This window comes from Lithobates pipiens, unplaced genomic scaffold (assembly GCF_037356315.1).
Source record: "Lithobates pipiens isolate NorthernLeopardFrog02 unplaced genomic scaffold, aLitPip1_a1.2 Scaffold_8, whole genome shotgun sequence".
NCBI lineage: Eukaryota > Metazoa > Chordata > Amphibia > Anura > Ranidae > Lithobates > Lithobates pipiens.
In genome coordinates, this window is record NW_027507903.1 from 670,295,838 (window position 1) to 670,317,440 (window position 21,603).

The following is a 21,603-nucleotide window of genomic DNA, read 5'->3' on the forward strand; positions in this document are numbered from 1 at the left end:
AGCTATCTGTTTATACATAACTATGAAGGACAGTACACATGTTCACACTGATACACTTCCAAATTGACTGAGTTTCCTTCTTTCCTAGAATAAATTCATTTTTAGAACCTATATTGAGGTGCTACACATGTTAGAATCGGCTTGAGATAGAGCAAGGATGTGCTCTCCATGTTGTCGTCTGGTTAGTTGCTTCTACTTTTAATTTTATGGGCTTTTAATCTTTTGATTTTTGTGGAAGTGCATATTTCATTGCCTGTAAGGGTTCTGGGGTTTCTTTTTCTTTCTTTTTTGTTCGGCTGTTTTCACTACCTACATTATACATATTGTTCACGTATACAATACCGATGTCCACCTTGATTCATGGTCTTTGGATATTTTCTGAGATGTTCTTGAGGCATTTGTATTATTCACATGCTTGGTGGCTAGAGTCTACAGCCGAATAATATTAAACCTGATTTAGGATTGTTTTGAAAAATGTATGGTTTTACATTTAATGTGTGTTTCACTTAATTTTGAAAAATATAATGCTTTTTCTATTTTTTGTATAATAATGAGTTGTCTATTATTAATTTATTTCCTCACTTTAAATGTATTTATGACTATAACAGGGCGAATTATTTATCCGCTTATGCTTGGTCACATCTATCACCGATAATTGTTTAAGGTCGGTTCGTCTACGTGAGCCTCTGTTAGTGATTGCCGATTGCTGTTCGCCCGGAGTTTCGGGATCTCCAGATATGTGGACAACTCACTTTAATGATAATTTTCTTATACTTTACTTGAACCGGTCATCACACTATACATTACCATTTGGTAGTTCATACAAGTAACATTTAATGAATGGCATTTTGGAGACGTGCTTGATTTTCTCTCTATGTCTTATTTTATAGGACCGGTTCAGGAAATTGTTATTATTTCATTTAGTTTAGATTCCATCACTCTGTATAGGAGTCTCTACGAGCACTTCCAAATTCACATATATTTTTCACTATTGGTTTTATATATATATACTGTATATATATTTTATTATCACTCATCTCTATATGAATAACTCACACTTTTTACATATTTTTGATATTTCACAATTATTTACCATTCTCGTTGACCTAAGACCATTTATATTTAATAATTTCTTCTCACACACATTGTCTATTTATTTTTCACACATATATCCACATAATTTATTCTGATTTTATTTTTTTTTTTTAACTTCACTCTTGTTTATTTTTAACTACTCAGTGATTGAGTGTAGGAGTCACATGTGTGGAGATTCCATGATGATGGGTTGCCGGCTGTCACGGTTTTTCACTCTTGATTATACCATCACATGATGACACCTATATAGTATATATTTGTTTCTCACTTAGAACAATAACTAGCTATGAGTAAGCGCTAGCTTTAGCGTGAAATGCGTCATAGATTTTGTTCTATTTGTTCTCCTTTGCTGCTGTGATTTGTGTGATGTGAAAGTTTTTTATTCGAGAAAATAAAGGCACAATTTACTTTTTATTCAATCCGGAGTGCGGCTGTCCAGAGTATCTTCATTCCTCATTTATATTACCAAAAATGTTTGGGCAGCCAGCCAACATCACAGATCTGGTGGACAAATTTCTGGGAGGGGCTGGGGAAGACCCAGCTGTCATGGTGCACGTTGGCACCAATGACAAAGTCAGAGGCAGATGGAGTGTCCTAAAGAATGATTTTAGGGACTTAGGAGCTAAATTGAGGAAAAGGACCTCCAAGGCAGTATTCTTGGAAATACTACCGGTACATCGAGCCACACCAGAAAGGCAGAGGGAGATTAGGGAAGTAAACAAGTGGCTGAAGAGCTGGTGTAGTAAGGAGGGGTTTGGGTTCCTGGAGGACTGGACCGACTTCTCAGTCGATAACCAGTACTATAGAAGGGACAGACCGCACCTAAATGAGGAGGGTGCAGATCTGCTGGGAGTAAAGAAGGCCAAAAAGTTAGAGGGTCTTTTAAACTAGGCTATAAAAATAAAAAATGTAATCAAATAAAAATAGTCCATATACTGTGCCAAAACAATTGTAGCCAAAAATCGTAGTCACAGGTAATGTAAAGATGTATTAAAGTCTCTGAATAATGAACACCACAGTGCACATGCATGAAATCCAAAAGTGTGCCCGATCACCATGGAAGTAGATTATGCTTATCAAATAGCAAGCATTTAAAGGTGATTGGCTAAACCCAGCCTAGGGCCTCTAAGCTTGCAGATGTCCACACCTCGGATCAGGGCCACATATACTTAAAAACTGCGTCCACCAAACAAAGTCTGTGTGCTGTCATGAATGGCTCCCGAAATAGAAAGGGACTATCATAGCATAATACGTTCAAGATATTAAGAAAATTTATTCTTAAAAGTTACACTTACAAAAGCAGATCGATAAAATGCAGTTTCAACGAAAATGCCGGCTGGCATACACATGGAGCCTGTGCTCCTACTCGGATGGCGTGGTGACGTCACTATGTGCCTTCCTCCCGACGCATTTCATCATCAACCAGACGTTTTCAATGGGGAACAGGCAGGGTAGTGACTCACCATCCTAAATAGAGGATCCAAACCTCGTTCTGAGTCACAAGTAAATGTATCTATACACGCCATGTTGAATATGGGAAAAATTTTCCATTACTGCCGGAGGCAAAGACAATTAAGTATGAAGTGCCTACACAAGCAGGGTGAGAAAGAAATATAAAATTAAAATTAAACTGAATTATAATGTACAAGGGGTAAAATATCATTCTACTAATCACCGTCCAACTCCAGAACAATATTAACCCCTCTTGAACACGAACAAAAAAAAAAAAGAGCAGAAAAGAGAACGAACCTAAATAAATCTGGTAAGCACAGTGAAAAATCATAATAGGTGCATACACTTTACTTGCCGCTACCATTCTCTATATTATAGATATAATTATTTATATCCATAGAGACTCTAGTAAAAAAATTCCACCAATACATATAAAATAATTAGTGAAAATTAGAAGTGTATATAGAAGTACTGAAACCCATAATATGCAATATATATATATATATAATTCTATGTTTATTTTCATACATCCATTTTTGTATTTTTTATTTGTATTGATAAAAACAAATGAATGTGTAAAAAATACCATAATTTAAAATAAAATTAATTAATGATAAAGTGTAATAAGTGAAAAATGTATTATTATAAATCTTATGAAGAATAAATTTCATATATGAAAAATTATATAAAAATACAATTAAAAAATAAATTCAAAGGGACTTCCACCCTATGTTGAGAATTAGTGCATCCAGTGTCACTAAATATATATATATATATAAAAATAAATAAAAATAAAATAAAATAAATCCAAAGTTTACATATATAATCATAAAAACAGGATAATATTATGAATTGTCTATAAATGCATTGACATTAGTATCAATATTGAGCCCATAAGGCGCATAGGTTCTCAATCTATGGATCCAAGCCATTTCTAATTTTGATATTTTCCTCACTAAAAGACTGCCCCTCCAAAGGGCCTTGTACTTATCAATTCCTAGAAAAATTGTTTTAGAGGGGTCTTTATCATGCATCAATAAATAATGCCTGGATACTGAATGGTTTTTGAAACCTGTCTTAATGATAGTGATATGTTCATTAAGACGCACTTGTAAGGGTCGCTTGGTATGGCCCACATATTGCAAGCCACAAGGGCATTGCAACATGTATACGACCCCCTCAGTGGCACAAGTAATGAAAGGCTTAATCGTATATGATTGTTGCGTACTAGTGGAAATGAAAGTGGTAGTGCGTCTATGGGTACACGCACTCAGTGCACACACTCTGCATCGTTTGCACTGATAAAACCCAGTCAGCTGATTAAAAAAATGGATTTGACAGTGGATTTGACAGTGGGTTGATTTAAAATATTGGGAGCGATAGGGTTTTTCAAGGAGGGTGCCCCCCTAAAGATGACCCGAGGTTTTTCCGGCAATACTTTATTCATTTATTTTATTTTATTGGTATTTTCTGTGTTATCGCACTGTATTGCTGCTGCTTTCCATAGGTTTCTCTCTTTTCTGCTAGTGCAGTTATATTCTTGTTTCTCTTTTAAACTAGGCGATGGGGGCGTGTCCAGAGGTAGAGATAGTCAGCGCGGAACATATTCCAGAGGGTAGTATTGGGGGCATTAGTGGTAGGTTGACTAAAGCACATAAACCGGAGGTAAGTATAGTAATTATAGTCCTATTTGCAATCTCAGAACACCCAATAAGAGGACAGTATGTGACCGGTCTAAACTGCGTAGTATGTTCACCAATGCCAGGAGCCTGGCGGACAAGATAGGAGAATTAGAGATACTGTTGTACGAGGAGGATTTAGATTTTGTGGGAATTTCAGAGACTTGGTTTAACAGCTCTCATGATTGGCTGGAAAACATTCAAGGGTATTCCGTTTATTGCAGGGATAGAGAGGGTAAAAAGGGGGAGGGGTATGCCTATATATAAAGAATAATGTACAAGTGAGTGTGAGAGATGGCATCACTAAGGGAGCTAGGGAGGAGGTGGAATATGTATGGGTAGAGCTTCAAAGGGATGAAACTAAAGGAAAAATAATACTGGGAGTAAGCTATAGGCCCCCTGAGGGAGAAGGGGAAGATGGACCTCCTATCACAATTTGGATTAGCAGCAAGGATGGGAAGTGTCATCATAATGGGGGATTTTAATTATCCAGACATAGACTGGGTGGAGGGAACCGCCCATTCGTCTAAGGCTCGCCAGTTCCTAAATGTCTTGCAGGACAATTTCATGAGTCAGATGATAGACGTACCAACTAGAAACAAAGCGTTACTGGATCTACTGATTACCAACAATACAGACCTGATCACAGATGTGGAAATAAGGAGCAATTTAGGTAACAGCGATCACGGGTCAATTAGCTTCAGTATAAATCACACAAATAAGAAACATAAGGGTAATACAAAGACAGTGAATTTCAAAAGAGCCAAAAAAAGAAAAAGAAAAAACCGCGCTGTCTAAAAAAACACCCAATAAAAGACTGCATGCAAGGTGCTACAACCACTAAAAGACTGTATGCAATAACAAAGTATCTGTATAAATACAGTGATAATCAAATAAACAAAGTATCTGTGTAAATATAAACAGTGATAGTCAAAATATGAATGTAATTAAACAATAATCAATAATGATATACAGTGTGCAAAGAATATTAAGTCCCATCTGTACACAGAAAAGCCAACTTCCCTAAACTACGAGCCTTGCTAGAGGATATAACTTGGAATAAAATCTTAGGAACAAAGAACACGGAGGAGAGACGGGTTCACTTTAAGAGCATATTAAACAAAGGCATTAGCCAATGCATCCCATTGGGTAATAAATTTAAAAGAGCGAACAAAAGCCCTGGATGGCTTAACTCCAATATAAAAATGCATATAAAGGCAAAGGAGAAAGCCTTCAAAAAATACAAGGTTGAGGTCATCATCAGCATTTGGACTTTACTAAGAATGCCGTGTACACATGATCAGAATTCTCGTCAGAAAAAGCTATGATGGTCTTTCCAACGGAATTCCGCTCAAACTTGGCTTGCAAACACACGGTCACACTAAAGTTTGCTGAACTTTCGACCAGCAAGAACGCATGTGACGTACAACACTACGACGAGCCGAGAAAATGAAGTTCAATGCTTCTGAGCATGCGTCAAATTGTTTCCGAGCACGCACAGGAATTTTGCGCATTGGAATTGCTACAGGTGATCAGGATTTCCGATGAAAACTTTTTCTGTCGGAAAAAAGGAGACCTGCTCTCAAATTTTTACTGGCGGAAATTCGGCCAGCAAAATTCCGATGGAGCATACACGCTGTCACTTTTTCCGATAAAAAGCTCTCATCGGTCTTTTGCTGGCCGAATTTCTGATTGAGCGTACACATCGTGAGGGTGCAATTAGGGCGGCTAAGATAGAACACGAAAGACACATAGCTGTGGAGAGCAAAAAAAAATTCCCAAGAAATGATTTAACCCCAGAAGACTCAAATATTGAACAAAATTGCAAAAACATTTTTTCATATTTTAGATATTATTGTAAGAGGCCTCTAATGCAGAAATCAATGGGTTTTAATTTTTTTTTAATTTTTGAATGTTTTTAGGCTAATGTTGTAATTTTGCAACATTGGGCCTGTTTGGTAGCAGAATTTCAGTAATTTTATTCATGCTGTCAGAACAAATGTAGAGACCAACAAAGGGTTTATTTGAAGGGCTTTCTGCTTATTAAAGTGGAAGTAAACCCACTTTTTTAACTTTTACCTACAGGAAAGCCTATAATAAGGCTTACCTGTAGGTAAAAAAAATATCTCCTAAACCTGTACGGTTTAGGAGATATTCCCCTCGGTATGCGCCGCTGACTGCGGCATGCGCACAAGGGGGTTCTCTCCGCGAAAATCCGGCAGCGCTCGTCCGGCCGGATTTAAATCTCCCGCGCGCATGCGCGGGAGTGACGATATCGCGGCTCCGGCCACTCACAGCGCCGGAGCCGCGATACCCGGAAGAGACGCCGAGGGAGCATGTCGGCTTCCTCGGCGTGGATCGGGCGAGATGTCGGGGCCTCGTTCTAAGGTAAGTATTTCATAATGAGCTAGTATGCGGTGCATACTAGCTCATTATGCCTTTTGCTTTGCAGGTTTTAAAAAAAAAAAAAAAAAAATGCGGGTTTACTACCGCTTTAAGTCCTTCAACAGTAGCCTATATATCTATAAACTAATTATCAAAAAATAATAATGATACAAGTCATATTTTTTATTAATAATCAATTATTATAAAACTATGTTCAAACTTTTTTTACAAAACCTACTGCATTGAATGAAAACGTTGACATTTATTATTAGAGATGGCCTTGCGGTTCACCCGGTGGTCGGTTCGCGGCGAAATTTTTCGAGATTCGAGATTCGCCAAACCAGCGGACTTCTGGTGCTGTTCGCGGCGGCCATATTTGTTTACTTTGTGAAGAACTTTGATCCATGACACATCCATCATGGGGTACAGCCAATTGAGACATTTCAGCACATGGACATACTCCCTACCTTATAAATAGACCTGATCTGGCAGCCATTTTACATTCTGTCTTTTGTCAGTGTAGGGAAAGGACGCTGTGTGGAGCAGGGACAGTTAGTCTGTAATCACTAACTATTACTATTATGTCCACAAAAGTCCTTTTAAGGACTGGTATAGGTGTACAGTATATAGGGTTGTAATACACTTATAATATATTTTCTTTCAAATATAGAAAGCATATTATAGTGCACTGCAGTGCTGACTGATTCTGCAGCTTTGTGTTCTCAGTGTAGGGATAGAGTTTGCTGTGTGGCACAGGGAAAGTCTGTAATTCACTAGCTACTATTAGGTCCACAAATGTCCTTTTAAGGACTGGTATAGGTGTACTATTTGGTGTGCAGTATATAGGGGTGTAATACACGTATAAAATACTTTTAAATATAGAAAGCATAGTATAGTGCATTTCTACTGTGCAGCATTGTGACTGCTGAGCAGGTCTGCAGCGATACTACAAAGAGGGACAAACGCAATTAGAAAAAAGTATTATAACTGGTGTGATAGACCAGTGGCCCCTCAAAACGACAGATTGAAGTGGGGTGTTATATACCTACTTCCACATATACTGCACTTCTCTAGAGACTTTTGTCACAGGGTCATTTAAAAAAATGACAGACAGAGGAAGAGGCAGGCCCTTCCGCAGGGGTGGTAGGGGTAGGGCAGGGGCAACAGGCTTGAGCCAAAGTGGCAAATTGCAGAAGGTGTGTTCGATTACGTCAAAGGACGCACCAGACCTGGTTGAGTGGCTCACTCAGCCTTACTCATCTGCACTCTTCTCATCCTCTCGATCTGCACCCTCTTCACTCCCTGCTGTGTGCACCCCAAAGACACTACCACCAACACCACCACCAGCATATACCCTCCGCTTGAGTCACAGGAATTATTTTCCGATCCATCACAAGACATTTCCGATGCACAGCCATTTTTGGCATTGGATCAGGAAGAGGAGGTAGCAGCAACCGCCACTCAGTCTGACAACAGTACCCAGATAAGCCCAAGGAGGTTGGTCCCCGCTGTTGCTGCCTACTCCGAGATCTCCAATTATAGCGGTGGGGAAGGTGACGTCGATGAGGACGTGTCTAGGGACGTCACATGGGTGCCCACAAGAGAGGAAGAGGAGGGGAGTTCAGAGGGAGATATGGACCAGCAGATAGGGAGGAGAAGCAGGCGGAACTTACATTGCACAGGAGGGACAAAGCAGACTGCTAATGTATCAGGAGCGAGGCATCAACCATGTACGGTCACATCTGGCATTCCCAGGGTGCTGGCACATGGCTCCGCAGTGTGGGCTTTTTTTAACGTGTCCGCTGCTGACAATAGTGTTGCCAACTACAGCCTTTGCAGTCAACGCATAAGTCGCGGTAAGCCCAACACTCACCTAGGGACGACCGCCTTTAGAAGGCACATGAGCTGCCATCATGAGCCCAGTGGGAGCAACGGAAGCCACAAAGCCACACTCCAGGCTCTCACCATCCTGCCCCTTCTACTTCTCCTTCTCCTCTCTCCTCAGAATTGTCCTCCACTCAGGGCCGGTGCTACCACTAGGCAAACTAGGCAGCCGCCTAGGGTGAACTGCTACCTAGGGGCGCCTGGCCGCTGGTTTCCCTCCATTTCTGCATGCTCTGCAAGCTTCAGCATGTAACTCAGTCTCAGGCAGCTGCTCTGTCCGACCGGTAGTGTAATTAGAGGTGCAGCGCTAGCGGAAGAAGATCCAATGGTTCCTGTATAGCGACACCTTCTGTCACATGGACAAGGCAAAGGGGGTGTAGTCAGGAGTGGAGCCAATGGGGGCGGCAAAATTAGGTTTTGCCTAGGGTGTCAAAAATCCTTGCACCAGCCCTGCCTCCACTCCACCTTTCATCATGTCGTCCTCATGTTTTTCTGGACAAAGGCAGGCTTCCGTGGGCCAAATGTTCGAGCGTAAAAAAATGATGACGTCGGATAACCCTCTTGCCCAACGGCTGACCGCTAGCTTGTCAGAACTGATATAGAAAAAAGAAAAAAGAAAGAACTGCGCTAACCATGAATACCCAAATGTGAGTAGGGTATGTATATGTGCCAGACCCACGATATGGGTCTTAGTATCTTAGTGTCTCCAAGACCACCTCCAAAATATAATGCAAACCATATGCAAATAAGTGCAATTTAAATGCAAAAACAAACCATAAATACGTGTCAAGAGTGTGAATTCCCCAAACACAATATGAGTAAATCAGACTCAGTGCATATACCTCTAAAAATAAAAAGTTAAAAAATAGAATAGAATATGAAGAAAAATATTTGCAATTTTTTTACATAAATGAAATATCAAGAAAAAAGATTATATTTAGAGACACCCTATATAATGTCCATATAGTCATATGTCAAAAAATAATAAAATGTCCATATAGTAAACAAACACCAGTGAAGTAAAGCTACAAGTGGAGTGCAGCAGTGAAGGATGAACTTCAAACAGCTGAGTTATAAGTACACAAAATAAAATCTTCTCCAAAGATGTACTGTGCTTTTCCCAACACCGAATGAGTGAATTGGCTTCTTACCAGATCCAAGCGACCCCCCGTCACAGAGGGTCACCACAGGCGACAATAGTCAAAGGGTATCCGGATAGCGATTCCTCCTCAAGCGATCCTGAATCTTTCACGCGGTAGGGTTATGGCTGTTATTCCACATATCACTCCCAACTCAACGTGGTATCACATAGGGAAAAACATAGGCTCCAGATAGTGTAAAACCAAAAGACTTTAATTTGCAAAAACGAACGTATACACTTACATAAAAGACTTTAAAAGCAGGTTCAAAACAGAAGCGTGCACCGGCCGGATGCACGCCAACGCAGAGACCGACCCATCCTTCCTGGTCCAAAAAGCACGAACGCGACTGGGGTGACGTCGACACGTTCGCACCGCCCTACGCGTTTCGTAATAATTTACGTCGTCCAGGGGCACGGGCGGCGTGCGACGTCACCCCTTTTATAACCATCAACTTAACCAAGCCTCGCTTTGGGTCAGCGGCCATCTTAGATATCACTTAAGCATTAGGAATCAATGACCATGGGCCAAGCCTCACTATCAATCACGAACGTCAGATATGCGTATCTGCAACGAACGTCCTATGATTATAGACCATACCTCGTTTCCATGCGAACGTCATATGGTCATAAACCAAGCCTCACTTCCAGGTAATGACCCTATTGGACGAGAGACGTGGCGCCACGTCTCTCGTCCAATAGGGTCATTACCTGGAAGTGAGGCTTGGTTTATGACCATATGACGTTCGCATGGAAACGAGGTATGGTCTATAATCATAGGACGTTCGTTGCAGATACGCATATCTGACGTTCGTGATTGATAGTGAGGCTTGGCCCATGGTCATTGATTCCTAATGCTTAAGTGATATCTAAGATGGCCGCTGACCCAAAGCGAGGCTTGGTTAAGTTGATGGTTATAAAAGGGGTGACGTCGCACGCCGCCCGTGCCCCTGGACGACGTAAATTATTACGAAACGCGTAGGGCGGTGCGAACGTGTCGACGTCACCCCAGTCGCGTTCGTGCTTTTTGGACCAGGAAGGACGGGTCGGTCTCTGCGTTGGCGTGCATCCGGCCGGTGCACGCTTCTGTTTTGAACCTGCTTTTAAAGTCTTTTATGTAAGTGTATATGTTCGTTTTTGCAAATTAAAGTCTTTTGGTTTTACACTATCTGGAGCCTATGTTTTTCCCTATGTGATACCACGTTGAGTTGGGAGTGATATGTGGAATAACAGCCATAACCCTACCGCGTGAAAGATTCAGGATCGCTTGAGGAGGAATCGCTATCCGGATACCCTTTGACTATTGTCGCCTGTGGTGACCCTCTGTGACGGGGGGTCGCTTGGATCTGGTAAGAAGCCAATTCACTCATTCGGTGTTGGGAAAAGCACAGTACATCTTTGGAGAAGATTTTATTTTGTGTACTTATAACTCAGCTGTTTGAAGTTCGTCCTTCACTGCTGCACTCCACTTGTAGCTTTACTTCACTGGTGTTTGTTTACTATATGGACATTTTATTATTTTTTGACATATGACTATATGGACATTATATAGGGTGTCTCTAAATATAATCTTTTTTCTTGATATTTCATTTATGTAAAAAAATTGCAAATATTTTTCTTCATATTCTATTCTATTTTTTAACTTTTTATTTTTAGAGGTATATGCACTGAGTCTGATTTACTCATATTGTGTTTGGGGAATTCACACTCTTGACACGTATTTATGGTTTGTTTTTGCATTTAAATTGCACTTATTTGCATATGGTTTGCATTATATTTTGGAGGTGGTCTTGGAGACACTAAGATACTAAGACCCATATCGTGGGTCTGGCACATATACATACCCTACTCACATTTGGGTATTCGTGGTTAGCGCAGTTCTTTCTTTTTTCTTTTTTCTATTTCTGTTTGGTGTATTCTTGGTGTACATTTTGAATTGCAGCTTCCGTTCAATACCATTTGTATTCCGTAGCGCAGTTTTTTTCCCCTTTTTTTCGCTGTCAGAACTGATAGCCTGCCAACTACTGCCATATAAACTGGTGGACTCGGAGGCCTTTTGAAAATTTGTGGCCATTGGAACACCACAATGGAAGTTCCCAGGAAGGAAGTATTTCTCACAGAAGGGCATCCCAGAGCTATATGGCCATGTTCAGCGGCAAGTGAATGTATCTCTGGCACACAGTGTCGGTGCCAAGATACATCTGACCACAGACACTTGGTCTAGCAAACATGGGCAGGGAAGGTATATAACTTTTACTGCCCACTGGGTGAACATTCTGACGGCCGTCAAGCATGTAACTCGTGGCACCCGTGTAGATTTGGTTTTACCGCCACGGATTGCATGCAGGCCTGCCTCTTCTTCTCCTCCTCCTACTCCATCCTCCCTCTCTCCTCCTCGGCTGACTCCTCCTTTTCCGCTGCTAGCGTCTCTTCCGCTGTGCCGCCCAAGATCCCCAGAACCTATTCGACATGCCAGGTGAGACGTTGCCATGCTGTGCTTTGTCTGTTGTGCCTGGAAGCCAAGAGCCACACTGGCCCGGCACTCCTTTCAGCTTTGTGTTCACAGGCAGATCAGTGGCTAACACCGCTCAATTTGACAGTTGGTAAAGTGGTGTGCGACAACAGTGCCAATCTGCTTAGCGCATTGAAACAGGGCAAAATTACACATGTGCCATGCATTGCACACGTCTTAAACTTGGTCGTGCAGCGATTCGTTGTCAAATACCATGGGGTCCAGGACATCTTGCGACAGGCAAGGAAAATCTCGGCCCATTTCAGAAGATCTGGCTTGCCTTGCTGACATTCAGCGGCGACGCAATCTGCCGGTCAAACGTCTTATTTGTGATTGCCCAACGTGATGGAACTCAACCTTCTATATGCTTGATAGGCTGCTCCAGCAGAAACGTGCAGTTAAGGACTACCTGTACGAATTCTGCGGCAGAACGGGTTCTGGGGAGCTTGGTTTTTTTTCACCGCGCCAGTGGCTGCTCATGCGCGACGCATGCAGACTTCTGCGGCCATTTGATGAGATCACCAAACTGGTCAGTCACAGCCATGGCGCCATCAGTGACATTGTACCTTACGCCTTATTTATGGAGCGTGCATTGCATTGTGTCATTGATCAAGCCGTGGAGGAGCAGGAGCAGGAAGATGAGGAAGTCGCAATGCTGGATGAATTCCCGGGGGGGTTACTCTGAGACAAGTCAACAACAGGAGTCTGAAGAGGAGTCAGAGGAGGATGGTGCCGGGGCGGATGAGGAGGAGCAAGAAGAGCATGCTTTAAACCTCTCTGGGATCCCTGTTGTTGTCCGTGGATGGGGGGAGGAGAATGAGGAGGACGACATTGTCCTGAATGATGAGCAGGAGCCAGGCCACCACAACGCTTCCAGTTTAGTGCAAATGGGGGCCTTCATGCTCCAGTGTTTTAACAGAAACCCCTATATAAAGCATAAGGGTCAAGGACCAGTACTGGGTGGCAACGTACTTAGACCCCGGTACAAACACAAAATGGCGGAAATTTTATCACCATCACAGAGGGCTGAGAGAATGGAGCACTTACAGGCCTTGCTTAGAGAAATGCTGCATTCTGTTTTTGCATGCGCTGGCAGTGGAATTCCCACTCCCAGAGAAAGAGTTGCGGGTACCAATCCAACGGCGCCTGCAAGAAGAGGGCGGTTTGAAGATGTGTTGGTCACTTCTGATATGAGATCATTCTTTCAGCCAACCTATCGACAGGTGTCATCCGGATCCAGCATCAGGGAACGCCTAGACCGACAGGTGTCCGACTACATCGGGTTAACGGCCAATGTGGACGCTCTGAGAAGTGATGAACCCCTGGACTACTGGGTGGGCAGGCTTGACCTCTGGCCAGAGTTTGCCCAATTTGCAATGGAACTGTTGGCTTTCCCCTCCTCCAGTGTCCTGTCCGAAAGGACATTCAGCGCAGCAGGGGGGATCGTGACCGATAAGCGCACTCACCTAGCTCACGACAGTGTTGACTACCTCACATTTATAAAAATGAATGAGGCATGGATCTCGGAGGAATTCAACACATGTGACCAATAGACTATGTATATGCATAACTCTATAAACGATTTATATAATCTAGCACATGGACCTTTTTTCTACCTTTGGCTCACTTGTACAAAAAAAAGCACACCGTACTATATGGCCGTACCCTCCTGTTTGAAGAGGTTGAGCAGTGTCATATTTTTGGGTCCCTCAGCGAGTTGCTGGTGTCAGTGCTCTCTATCATGGTGCTGGTGTCAGTGCTCTATCTCGGTGCTGGTGTCAGTGCTCTCTATCACGGTGCTGGTGTCAGTGCTCTCTATCACGGTGCTGGTGTCAGTGCTCTCTATCTCGGTGCTGGTGTCAGTGCTCTCTATCATGGTGCTGGTGTCAGTGCTCTCTATCTCGGTGCTGGTGTCAGTGCTCTCTATCTCAATGCTGGTGTCAGTGCTCTCTATCTCGATGCTGGTGTCAGTGCTCTCTATCACGGTGCTGGTGTCAGTGCTCTCTATCTCGGTGCTGGTGTCAGTGCTCTCTATCTCGGTGCTGGTGTCAGTGCTCAGTCTCTATCACGGTGCTGGTGTCAATGAGGGAGATAGCAGCGGAGAAGCCAATCAGCAGGCAGTGCCAGCACCATGGCTGAGGATCAGCACTGGACTGTCACCTCCGGACCACCACAGTGGAGCCCTGCATAGGCGGGGGTAAGGGCCGGGCAGAGGGAGGGGTCAGGGGCTCAAGAACAGGTTGGCACACTGGGACAATGGCACAGGACTGCGCTGCCCTGACTGTGGCACTGATCATCTCCTGCATCCCCTTCATAGGCTGGCCTGACCTTGCCTCTCCTCCATGGCCTTCATGCGCTCCTGAATTGACAAAATTTCACAGGTAAAAAAAGAATGCTTGTCGATCCCAGATTCACTTTATACTTCTGGTATGTCAGTGTCCATGTTGTGGGACTATGTGTGCACAGCTAGTATGTATTTTGTGGCTGAAAATATGACCTGGAGGTTTTTAAGGCACCTGCCATTAAAGTGAATGGGGTCCACCGCGAACCTGTGGTTCGCAAACATTTGGGCACGTTCGTGGATCGCGTTCGCGAAACGCCCCGTTGAAAGTTCGTCCATCACTATTTATTATGTTTATAGCCATGCTCAGTTATATTAGTCCCAAAGGCAGTTCTTGACCTCTGAGAAGCAGAGGTGGTCATTGTACTTGCTGCAAAGTGTGTTGGTATATCCTTGACCAAAGTGTTTTTAGCACCCTCTACATGTTTTTTATAGACAAATTTCCATACGTGTCCTTGCAAATGTCTTTTGGTGGGTGTACAGTTGACCTCTCTTCATGTCAAGTAAGGGGCTCCTTCTGTAGAATTGGGCTCCCATGGATTAAACCTGCTCGCCCTCTCTTTAATTTTAGGACGGTTCACAGGCAATTTCATATTCTTCTTCATCATTTATATCAGTGTCCTCTGAGTCTATCTCAAAGTCACTGTCCCCATATTAAATAGCATTAATGACATGGAAAACATTGTGTCTGGGCTGGGCTCAGCCCTTCATTCTCAAAGCTGGCCTCTCAGCTGTTGGCCAATTTCCAGCTCCTATCTCTCCACAGATACTCAGCTGTTGATGATATCCTGATTGTCAGTCCTGCCTACTTAGGCTATTCAGCCAAGTGCATCTCTGCCTTCGCCTTGGTCAACATCACAGAGACTATTTCCTGCGTTCCTGTTCAAAGACTTGCTTTGCTGACATCCCTTCTGGCTCCAGATCCTGCTTGCTATTCCACTACATTGATCCCTGACTTCTGGCTTGGCTAATTATTCGTTCCGGTTACCAAACTTTGGCTGTGTTTTGACTACGTTTTTGTTCTTTTTACTTTTATTATTAAACAAGTGTGATTTAACTGTACTTTTGTCTCGGTCTGATTTCATGGTTTCTGAAACATTGTAGATATTGCCCTTGCTTGGTGATATTCTAAGATGGAAACACTAATTATTTTCCAGGCTAAACAATCTCAATGTAAATGAATCCTAGTCATACATAAACATTCAAAAGACCTAACACATTCCAATCAATTAACACAATCCACACAATACTGTCTGTTTAGCCTATTGTGCCCTCTGCTTATTATACGGTTAGAACCTATACCCCCTCCATATACCATAACATGATCACCTGTCCCTCATGTAGCAAGCAGATATTTAGCCAATGGCCATAAAACACAACCGGACCAGTTACGTATATACAGTACAAACATTAAAAGATAAATACTGGTAATTAATTCCTTAATTTAAACTTGATTTTTTTCTCGTTCAAAGCTTTTTATTGAAAGAACAACATATGGTAGTATAATGTATCAATTAAAGGTATTTTAGTAGTTACATGTAAAATAAAGAGGCAGGTTATGGCATTGTACTAATATAACACAGAGATGGTAAAATTATTGTTAGATAAGTTCCCTATTTATCAAAATGATACAGAGTTTTCAGACTGTTTCAATATTAACCACTTGCTTACTAGGCACTTAAACACCCTTCCTGCCCAGACCAATTTTCAGCTTTCGGTGCTCTCACACTTTGAATGACAATTACTCAGTCATGCAACACTGTACCCAAATGAATTTTGTGTCCTTTTTTTCCCACAAATAGAGCTTTCTTTTGGTGGTATTTGATCACCTCTGGGGTTTTTATTTTTTGCGCTATAAATGAAAAAAGACCGAAAAATTTGAAAAAAAACGCATATTTCTTTGTTTCTGTGACAGAATTATGCAAATTATTAATTTTTCTTCATAAATTTTGGCCACAATTTATACTGCTACATATCTTTGGTAAAAATAACCGAAATTAGTGGATATTATTTGGTCTTTGTGAAAGTTAGAGAGTCTACAAGCTGTGGTGCGAATCGCACAAAATTGATCACATCTGATGTACTGGTGACCTATCTCGCTTCTTGTGACCCGAACAAGTCAGGAAAGTACAAATACCCCCCAAATGACCCCTTTTTGGAAAGTAGACATTCCAAGGTATTTAGTAAGAGGCATGGTGAGGTTTTTGATGTTGTCATTTTTTTCCCACAATTCTTTGCAAAATGAAGATTTTTCATTTTCTTTATTTTTCTCCACAAAATTGTCATTGTAATAGGTTATTTCTCTCATGTGGCATGTGTATACCACAAATGACACCCCCCAAAAAATTCTGCTACTCCTCCTGAGTATTACAATACCACATGTGTGGGACTTTTTCACAGCCTGGCCACATAGAGAGGCCCAACATGCAGGGAGCGCCATCACGTGTTCTAGAAGCATAAATTACACATCTAACTTGTTGACTACTTATTACACTTTTGAAATACCAGGACAATGACACGTGACACTGATGACAGATGGCACTGATACGTGGCAATGATGACACTTATACGTGGCACTGATGACACGTGGCACTGATGACAGATGACACTAATATGTGGCACTGATGACACGTGGCACTAATACGTGGCACTGATGACACGTGGCACTAATACGCGGCACTGATGACACGTGGCACTAATATGTGGCACTGGTGACACGTGGCACTAATACGTGGCACTGATGACACGTGGCACTAATACGCGCCACCGGTGACAGATGGCACTAATACGTGGCACCAATGACGCGTGACACTGATGACAGATGGCACTGATAAGTGGCATTGATGACACGTGACACTGACAACAGATGGCACGTGACACTGACAGGTGGCACTGATGACAAATGCCACTGATACGTGGCACTGATGACAGATGGCACTAATACGTGACACTGATGACAGATGGCACTATGTGGCACTAATAACACGTGGCACTAATGACAGATGCCACTTATACGTGGCACTGATGACAGATGGCACTGGGGACAAATGGCACTGACAACAGGTGGCACTGGGGACAGATAGCACTGCGGGCAGGTGGCACTGGGGTGGGGTGGATTGCACTGGGGTGGATGGCACTGGGGCGGATGGCACTGGGGCGGATGGCACTGGGGCAGGATGGCACTGGGGCGGATGGCACTGGGGCGGATGGCACTGGGGCGGATGGCACTGGGGCAGGATGGCACTGGGGGGGGGGCATGGCACTGGGGGGGGGGTGGCACTGGGGGAGGATGGCTCTGGGGGAGGATGGCACTTTTTTTTTAACTTTTTTTTTACTTTTTTTTTCTTTTTTTTCTTTTTTACACTGACGGCTGCTGCAGCCGTTCTTCTCTCCCCTCTCACACGCTGTCTGTGTGAGGAGGGAGAGCGGCGCTGAGAGATGATCTCATATGTTTACATATGAGATCATCTCCCATTGGACACGCCGATCACGCTGTAAACGGCCGCTGTGATTGGCCGTTTACAGCGATCTGTGTTTGCCTGTCCCCGGGGGACACGGCAAACACAGAACTTCCGCGATGCGCGCCCGCGGCGGCGCGCATTGCGGAAGTAAACACCAGGCCGTCCAGGGACGGCCAGGCGAGGGAAGCCGCCCGCCCTAAGGCTGTCATTCGGCTATAGGGCGGGCAGGAAGTGGTTAACTTACATTAATATTTAGGGGATAATTATCAGTTAATGAAAGAAAATAAGGTCTATTTGTGTCTGAGTTCTTATGTGTGTTATACATTTGAATAAAGTATATGTATCAAACTACTGAGTGTGATATCTGAAGTCTATGGGACATTAACATTTTAAAGGCTTATATGCAAATTATTGTCATGAAAAGTGTTTGGCCCAGGGACATGTATCAATGAAAATGTTTATTTTTTTTAAACTGACGTTTTTTCGGGAGCAGTGATTTTTTTTCTAATGCTTAAAGTGAAACAATAAAAATGAAATATTCCTTTAAATATCGTGCCTGGGGAGTGTCTATAGTATGCCTGCAAAGTGGCCAATTTTTCCCGTGTTTAGAATAATACCACAGCAAAATGACATTTCTAAAGGAAAAAAAAAGTAATTTAAAACTGATCACGGATGTAATGAATTGTTGGGTCTTGGCAATATAGATAAAACTCATTGAAAAAAAGAGCATGGGATCCCCCCCAGTCCATTACCATTAAGGGGAACCCCCGAACCAAAATTTAAAAAAAAATTGCGTGGGGGTCCCCCTAAAATCCATACCAGGCCCTTTGGGTCTGATATGGAAATTAAGGGGAACCCTGCACCAAATTTAAAAAAAATGGCATGGGGTCCCCTCAAAATCCATACTAGGCCCTTATTCGAGCACGTAACTTGGCAGGCTGCAGGAAAAGAGAGGGGGACAAGAGAGCACCCCCCCTCCTGAACTGTACCAGGCCACATGCTCTCAACATTGGGAGGGTGCTTTGGGGTAGCCCCCCAAAAGCACCTTCTCCCCATGTTGATGGGGACAAGGGCCTCATCCCCACAACCCTTGCCCTGGGTTGTAGGGGTATACGGGCAGGGGGCTTATTGGAATCTGGAAGCCCCCTTAAACAAGGGGACCCCCATATCCCGGCCTCCCCTCTGTGACCCTGCCCCCTCTGATGGCACAGGGACTTCCCTATGGCTTTCCCGTGGTGTCAGAGGTGGGCGGGGCCACTCGTTTACCTAAACAGGTTACCCCTCTGATGCCACAGGAAAGCCATAGAGAAGTCCCTGTGGCATTAGAGGGGGCGGGGTCACCATGTGGCCCGCCCTCAGTTATATAAGAACCGTCATAAGCACAGAAGCTTCACATGGTGGGAGCCTCCCATTGAGGCGATTCATCCGGAGGATGAAGCAGGGAAGAAGAAGCCCGGAGGAAGAAGCAGAGGAAGATAGAGGAAGAAACGGGGTAAGAGGAAGATGGAGGAAGAAGGAGAAAAACGAAGGAAGACCAGAAGAAGATGGAAGAAGAAGCAGGTAAAAGAAGAAGACATTATTAAGAAAGGAATTGTTAAAAACCGGCTATTGTCTTTTTTTACCATTTTGATATTTTTTTGTGAAATGGTAGGGGTACATCGTACCCCCTAACCAATTCATACAGGGGGGAGGCTGGGATCTGGGAGTTTTCTACTCTACTCCAAAGCACCCTCCCCATATTGAGGGCATGTGGCCAGGTACGGTTCAGGAAGGGGAGCGCTTTCTCATCCCTCCCTCTTTTCCTGCGGCCTGCCAGGTTGCATGTTTTGATAATGGTCTGGTATGGATTTTGAGGGGGACCACTACGCAATTTTTTAAAAATTTGACGAAGGGGTTCCCCTTAAAATCCATACCAGACCTGAAGGGTCACAAACATTCTTTTGGCTGGTTGGGCACAGATTCCCACAGACACACTCCAAAATTTGTGGGAAGCTATCCCAGAAGAGTGGAGTCAGATCCACAAAGAAAATGGTGTGAACACTTTTCTGCAGAGGAACTTTAATGTCCTGCACAGACCCCTAACCTCAACCCTACTGAACAGCTTTGGGATGAATTGGAATGCCGATTGTGAGCCAAGTCCTCTCCCCCAACATCTCATACGTTTTCTTTTGTCTGAACACAAATTCTTACAGGAACACTCCATAATTATGTCAGAAGCCTTCACAGAAGAGTGGAGCCAGCTCCATAAAAACATGCTTTGATGGGTTTGGTGTGGAGAAACTCAAGTGTCCTTCACTAAGCTCTGACCTCAACATTACTGAACACCTTTGGGATGAATTGGAAGGCCAACTGTGAGCCAGTAGGGCAAAACTGCTTTGGTTTGATTTGAGGCAAATGGAGGTCAATGGAAGTCAATGGAAAGCAAATTTTGAAAATAGTTTCTATTTTCAAGGCTAATAAGCAAGGGATTTTGACATAACGGGCAGAGGAAGCTTGGCACTGCCAGGGAGGACATCTGCCAATACAAATGTTTTTGAATACCATTCGTCAGGTTGCAGCTCTTTTAATAGGGCTTAACGTGATGATGATCAATTGATCATCAACACTTGCTGGGTTTGCAAAGCCTATATTAATGTTAAAATATACACACCCCAGAAATTGATGAGTGTCTTGAACACAATAAAAGGTTATACCTTGTGATGGTGAAAGCTTACGTTGGGCCTTTGGTTCATTCTTCTGCCGTATGTTGAGATCGCAGACATTGTTGTACATTTCTTCCTCACCAGAGACCCCTGCAGACAGAAATAGACCTAAAAATGTGATCCCAGGCAATGTGTGCAATCACTCAGCCCCATGTACTGTACACTACAGAAATAAAACAAAACAGTTGCTTTTTATGTGTGCTGGTGAATATTTTGGTGGGTAGTGGTGTGTTTTTCCTGCACATTTAATGCTCACACTTTTACCATCATTAAAACACAAAAAACATAAAATGCATCAAAATGTGTATCAACATGGTAACGTTTGTATGACATATTTGTTTTAGCATCACCAAAGCCATTGTAATGTAGAGTAGAGTTGGGCGAACGGTTCAGCCCGAGCATGAGTTTGGGCTGAACATTGGCTGTTTACCCCATTCCGCGAACACCTGAATTTGAAGTTCCCCCGATTTGTGTTCCACCGCGGAATGCCCTGCGATGCACAATGTATTCTGCGCCCTGATTGGGCAAAGATTTACTCGCAGTAAAAGCTGGTTATTAAGGAGCTGGGCCAGGAAGCCGGGCCACAGCCTCCTTAAAGTGTACGTTCACCTTTACAGAAAAATCTGTAAGGTGAACTCACACAGGACCACCTCCTCACCCCTCCCCCTGTCCCACTGACCTGGAGCGCGGCGATCCCCCGTTCTGAGCCCCGGTATAGCTGCCTCAACAGACCGGGTCTTAGCCCTTGTACACATGGTCGGAGAGTTCGTCGGAATGTGTCCAATCAGACCGTGTTGTCGGATAATCCGACTGTGTGTGGTATGCATCAGACTGATTCCATCGGAATATCCGTCGGACCCACTTTTCCAACTTGTTGGAAATATTTTCCGACAAACTGGTCCGATCGGACATACTCCGATCACGTGTAGAGAATTCCGATCGGACAAAGTGCCA

General features: G+C 43.3%; 1 protein-coding gene across 1 annotated transcript in view; it reads right to left on the reverse strand.

Moving 5' to 3' along the window:
- Positions 1-21,603, reverse strand: part of LOC143962516 (C-type lectin domain family 4 member A-like) — a 38,511-nt gene that overhangs the window by 9,814 nt on the left and 7,094 nt on the right. Inside the window, exon 2 of the mRNA XM_077471791.1 lies at positions 20,641-20,739. Coding sequence (XP_077327917.1) covers positions 20,641-20,739 — 99 coding nt within the window. The remainder of the gene's footprint in view (positions 1-20,640; positions 20,740-21,603) is intronic.